Below are 6293 nucleotides of genomic sequence, written 5' to 3'. Positions count from 1 at the left end.
AATTTCCATTTATTTTTTATGGGGTGGTTATTTTAAATATTTGAAAAAAGAGGTGGTTATTTCAAAAAAATCCTTATGTTTATGTCTTTTCTTATTTTGCACCTAATTTCTTATTCCGTATGTTATTTTGTATATTTTCAGTTTTTGGGGGCTTTATCCACGGATCCACCCTATAATAGAGTCGAACTTATTTATAAAGGGGGAAAGGTGATGACAATTACGGAGTAGCATTCATGTAGTGCAAATCATGTATAAGGAAGTGCCACATTGGATAACACATAACACTAATGCCGATGAAATCAATTTATTACTACCTCCATTTCATGTTTTTTGCAACTTTGGGCATTATTTGTGAGAAATAAAATATTTCAAAGTTGCAAAAAACATTAAACGGAGGTAGTATATTAGGGGAAAGGCGCGACACATAGAATGACACATCACACTCATACATGTGTCGCCTAGTCATGCTGAGGGAAGGATGACACATGGCGGTACCATGTTGTTCCGAGCTATATGCACTACAAGGTACTGAACTTTGCCAAATGTATCAATTAAGGTACTGAACTTTCATTTGTATCAAATAGAGTACTTTAACCTAGGCTGGAGGTAACCTTTCAGTTGGTAACCTATTGTAACAAGTTTATTTGATTAAAAAAAAAATCATGGATAACAACTTTTTCTCTCTCTAGATAGAATATTATATTTCTTTCATCCAACTTTCTCTATCTTATCTTCTCCTTCGTTTTACAACCCCAATTTAATTTGGATTATTTTATGGGGTTTTCTTATACAAGTATAAATTTTTCATTAATTTGCCTCTATTATAAATAATGCGGGAATTAATTTTCGAGAACAATTCGATTACTTGTTAGGGTTATTCTTGTAGTTGCTGCTCTTTACAATTGCCCCTTTCTTCTTTTCGTCTGCAAATTATTTATAAGTAATTTTCCAATCAATAAAACTTAATAATTATATAAAATTCTTGAAGAATAAGCGTAACATTGTGGGGAAAAAGCAGCAGAAAAAGGAGAAGAAAAAGAAGGTTGAAGATGGTGGCAAAAATGGAGGAGGGAGAATAGAAGATGATGATGTTTTAATTCCTCCTGTCAATTTTTGTATGGTGGAAGTCGGAAGATGGACTTTGCAGATCTGGGTTTCAATAACCTTCAAATTTTGGCTTCCTCTAAACCCTAAGTCTCAAGTCTATCATGTAAGTTAATGATTTTTTTTATGGTTAATTATTGTAATTTGGGGTTAATTAGTTTGTTATAATTAATGAGATTTTATTTGATTGTGTTATTATTAATTATTGTATGTAAATTTCAATGTTGCAGAGATATTTGTGTACCGAGCTATACCCAGAATCGCATTTGAAGTTTATTGAATCGCATAATATTCGATTTTGGTTTAATTTTTTATACGGAGTATTAATTATGAAATTATTGGTAGCTCAATGATGAAGGAAGGTTTTTGGAACAGACCTTCAATGGAGCTGCAACAAACATTTTTGGAAAAAATTGAAAGTTCAGTACCTTCCATAAATTTTGTCAGAATTTTATTTTTTCCTTTTTTTTTTTGGTTGTTAACCGGTTGTTGTAGGTGGGAAAGTTTAGTACTCTCCCTTAAGTACCTTGTCTGATACAAATGAAAGTTCAGTACCTTGCCTGATACATTTTGCAAAGTTCAGTACCTAGTAGTGTATATAACTCTGTTGTTCCATAGGGTTTTATTAATATTATATATTATAGATATAAATATAGATATGAAAATCTTGATTCTTTTCTATTTTATTTATTTTTTTTTTTTTAAGAAATTAATATGGAACTCTTAAAATGTAGTGCTCCTTAATTAAGTCGGAGTAGAAAAAGGAGGAAGTATCAAGGAAAGTTGTTGCTTCTCTATTAATCTAACCAATGAATTAACAAGTCAGGTGTATAGAATTGAGCTCATTTTCTTAGGGATTGTTTAACATCGTCCTCATTTTACATACTAATGCCCACAGTATGTCTTAAACGGATCACTATGCCCTTCACCTTTTCAATACCCGCATCAGTTTTTTTGCAGAAATTTTCTGAAATTGTACTAAACAAAACAACATTCATCATCATCACCATAATTATATAAAAAATTCTCCACATGTTCCATGATTGATAAAATGGGTATGGAAAAAAACAGGGGAAGTCAGAGGTCAATAAACCAAAATCAAGACAGATTCCTTCGAAAAATTGACATTAATATCCCAATACACCTTTAATTATTGTAATTTAATGATTAATAGCTTTCCCCAACCGCTAACCCCACCGTCATCACCATCTCCTTTTGAAACCACCCGCGGGAAATATATCATTAAAAGAGGTCAATTTCTACCAAAATTAAAAGACTTTGGGGAAATTGACCTAAACAAATAAATTCATTACAACCTCAAAAATCCACCGTGCTACATAGTGAGACATAGATACCCACACGTTTAACATGAGATACCGAAAAAAAACATCAAAAAATCGAGAGAGTACAAATATCATCAATCATCATACATAGAGTATTCACAATATTATAATTGTCTATATGTTATATTTCTCCTCTTCTTCGCCTTGAACGCCTTAATCTCATTATCCTGGCTTGGGACTCGCAGCGGAAAATCCATTGACGGAGTATATTTCTCTAAAAACTTTTATATTTCAATAATTAATAATACCGAGCTTGGCTCAATTATTATCTAGTTGTATGTCAATATGTAATCAATGAAGAGCAAAAATACAAGTACCGACACAAAGTCATACATGTTGTTGGTAGTTGGTTTGAACCACAATTGTATTCATCCTTTGTGATTTTCTGAGGACTCATTATCTCCTTTGTGATTTTCTGAGGACTCATTATCTTACTTATACGGAGTTAGTTATAACTATCACTGTCAATTCAGTTCTTTTTTTAGCAGCAAGCCTATCATATTCCATGCACATCCAGCAATAACAAGTTAACAACATTAGCAGTTTTAGCACAACATACCCGTCCAACCGTCCCATGGACACCCCTCACCACCACGTCTCGGTTTGCGCATTCCCATTCGGAACCCATGCTGCCCCTCTCCTCCATCTCATAAAACACCTCGCATCCGCTTCACCCGACACCCGCTTCTCCTTTATCAACACTGTTAAATCCAATTCTGCATTGTTCAGCACCAAGGATGCTACTAACATTATTCCATGCAACCTCGAGGAAAAGAACAATGAGGCCGGGGGTAACCCTATTGAGGACTTCATTGTTTCTGCGCCGTCGAATATCCGACGGCGAATGGAGGAGGTTGAGGAGGAAGTTGGTGTGAAGATTAGTTGTGTGATATCTGATGCATTTCTTTGGTTTTGTTGTGAGATTGCTGAGGAGAAGGGTTTGTCTTGGTTTCCTATTTGGACTGCTAATGTTGTTAGTCTTTCTGCTGCTTTTTATACGGATGTTCTTCGGACTAAATTTGGCGTTCTCAAACAAGGTATTCTATATATACTCCCTCCGTTCCATATTAATTCTGTGTTAGGAAATTGAATTATAATCGTATTTTTTATGAAAATGTGACAGCTTTTTTGTACATCTGACATTGATTTATGCGATTTATAATAAGCTTTATGAAAATTGATGTTCATGCCAAAAGAATCAAGCTTCCAAATTACCTTAGGTTCTTAAAAAAAAAAAAAAAAACAGAAATTTTGTCAATTGAATTGATTATTGAAATAAATTGAGGATTATAGCCTAAGAGTCTAAGAAAATGATCTTTTAAAATATTCTCCTTATCTTTTCAATTAGGATCTTGCTAACGAATTTATTTGAGCTTATTCATTCATTAGATTTTCACTTATCTGTACTTATTAAACTGAACATATTTAAACTTATCTAAACTTAAGTTATTTGAATGAATTTTTTTTTAAGTTGTAATTTGAACTTGGGTAACTCTTATCGGAACTTATTTTTTTTCCTAAACGGAACTAATTTGAATTTGTCTTAATTTATTTGAACTCATCTAAACAGCTAAACTTATTAGATCTGAAATAAGTGAAAAATAAAATGAACATAACCGGCCTTAAAAATAGTATATAAATGATATTAATTTAGAAATGCATGCCAAAATCACACGTCAATTGGTATAGTTAATGTTTAGTTCAATTTAACAAATCTACTTTTAGTTATTTTATCCAATGCCTCCGTGGCGTTCGTTAAGTTTTGCCTTTTCTAATACTCTTATCACAAAAAGAAATTGTGTTTCTTTGCATTTTTTATTTATTTAGGAGCTAAGTTGTTTCTCGTTTGCTGTTCTTTGTAAATAATTCAGTTTGACAACTATGAAATAAAATTCTTTGAAACATTCTTTATTTGTAACCTTTCACAAGGAATCGAAGGCCGCGAAGATGAACTAGTAGATTGTGTTCCTGGATTTTCGAATGTACGCCTTAGAGACATAGTAGATTGTGTTCCTGGATTGGTTACAGAAAGTATAAACTCGATTTTCGATCAAATGGTATACAAAATGGGACTAATGTTGCCTAAAGCCAAAGCTGTTATCGTAAACACTTTCGAGAAATTATCAGCCACAATCACCAATGACCTCAAATCCAAAATGAGGTTGCTCTGTGTTGCACCGTTCCCTTTGATGTTTCCATCTGAAGTCGTTTTCGACAAATATGACTGTCTTCCTTGGCTAGACAAACAAAAGGAAAAATCTGTTGTGTACATTAGCTTTGGCACAGTAATGGCACCCCCGCCACACGAGTTTGTAGCCCTTGCAGAAGCTCTAGAGTGTGCAGGTTTCCCTTTCTTATGGTCGATAAATGACTCGAATAAGGGGCACTTACCATCATGGTTCATAGACCGCGTTAAGGAAGATGAGGCTTTTGGGAAGATACTGCAATGGGCACCACAAATGAAGGTACTAGGACACCCTTCCGTAGGAGGGTTTGTAACACATTGTGGCTGGAACTCGGTCTTAGAGAGTATTGTGAACGGGGTGCCTCTTATATGTAGGCCAATGCTTGGGGATCAGAGGGTGAATCAGCGGTTTATTGAGTGCATATACAAGTTCGGGGTTGGAGTTGAAGGCGGTGTTTTCACTAGAAACGGGATGATCAAGGCGTTGCATCGAGTTTTGTCGAGCAATGAAGGGAAGGAGATGAGGAAGAGTGTAGAAGGGCTAAGAGAGTTGGCTGAAGAAAGTACTAAACAAGGTGGTAGCTCACTTGAGAACCTTAATGCTTTGATAGAACTAGTCACCCTAGTCCACTAGAAAATTAATTTGTCTTTCAATGTTCTTCAATATTTTGTCTTTGAATGTTCTTTGTAATAATTTAACTAGTCTGTGTTCCGAGCTTTGCCTCAAGAGATACTTTGAATAATTTTAATTTTATATTAGACGCTTTAAAAGACTTAATAAGTTTTTTTACGTGGTATATGAATTTAAAAAATTAGATAAATGATTTACAATTAATTTTGATATTAAATAATAAATTAAAAGACCAATAAAAAATTAGTATAATGGTAGTTATATCCATTGCCCTTTTGTAATGAGCATGTAGAGAGAGAAGAATAAATAATATTATAAATGCAAAAAATAGCATTTTTGGAGAGAGAAATGTCGTGACCAGGTCTGTAGCAAATGGTTGGCAAACGTGAGAGTGTGGCACTTGTCTTATAATAATTGGCCTACAGTGTTATTTTTAATATCTTTTTAATGTTTTATGTGCATAAAATATTTATAACCAAGACAACCAATGAAAGTATATGGGCAACCAATGAAAGTATATGGGCATAATAGGGTATGAGAATTGGGCATGAATAAAGTGGAAGAGAGAGAGATATGTATTAAATATTTGATGACCACCGTTGACTTGGGCAACCATTGACAATACTATAAGGATGACTTTTGTAGAATCATCCATTAGAGATGGGCATGAGACGAGTCGACACAACTTAACTACAACACAAATATAGTTTGACCTAACAATAGCATACCACAAGCTTGACTTGACACACGAGACGACACACTAAAGGACCCTGTATCATTCGTGGATAATGTTTTCCAAATTTGGCATGAGTCCAACATGAATACCTTTTAATGTGATTTCCTACTTGCTCGGTTTCTCCTCCTACATGCATAACTTTGCCAACTCATATGCATAAATTTGTCCTAGATTTAACAAAGTGAAAGTCGAGGTATGAAGTACATAAGAATGTGTAAGAAACTAAGGGAGTAATTAATTAAACATATAGATTATCTATTTACCCAATGAACATCAAACATAGAACCAAATAAC

At 33.9% G+C, this 6293-nt stretch overlaps 1 protein-coding gene and 1 long non-coding RNA gene across 2 annotated transcripts; both read left to right on the top strand.

Annotated features, from left to right (window-relative positions):
• Positions 1 to 705: 705 nt before the first annotated feature.
• Positions 706 to 1670, top strand: LOC145634612 (uncharacterized). The gene is made up of 2 exons (XR_014113447.1): positions 706 to 1210; positions 1335 to 1670. It is a non-coding gene; the product is annotated as an uncharacterized LOC145634612 (long non-coding RNA).
• A 1258-nt stretch (positions 1671 to 2928) lies between these two features.
• Positions 2929 to 5388, top strand: LOC145634611 (anthocyanidin 3-O-glucosyltransferase 7-like). The gene is made up of 2 exons (XM_081686023.1): positions 2929 to 3484; positions 4377 to 5388. Exons 1-2 carry the CDS (start codon positions 3022 to 3024, stop codon positions 5264 to 5266), a joined length of 1353 nt encoding a protein of 450 aa, XP_081542149.1. The 5' UTR covers positions 2929 to 3021; the 3' UTR covers positions 5267 to 5388.
• Positions 5389 to 6293: the final 905 nt, after the last annotated feature.

The sequence above is a fragment of the Chenopodium album genome, chromosome 6 (assembly GCF_948465745.1).
Source record: "Chenopodium album chromosome 6, dcCheAlbu1.1, whole genome shotgun sequence".
In the NCBI taxonomy this organism is placed as follows: Eukaryota; Viridiplantae; Streptophyta; class Magnoliopsida; order Caryophyllales; family Amaranthaceae; genus Chenopodium; species Chenopodium album.
The sequence above is the reverse complement of the archived record's forward strand: the minus strand, read 5'-3'. Positions and strand labels throughout refer to the sequence as shown.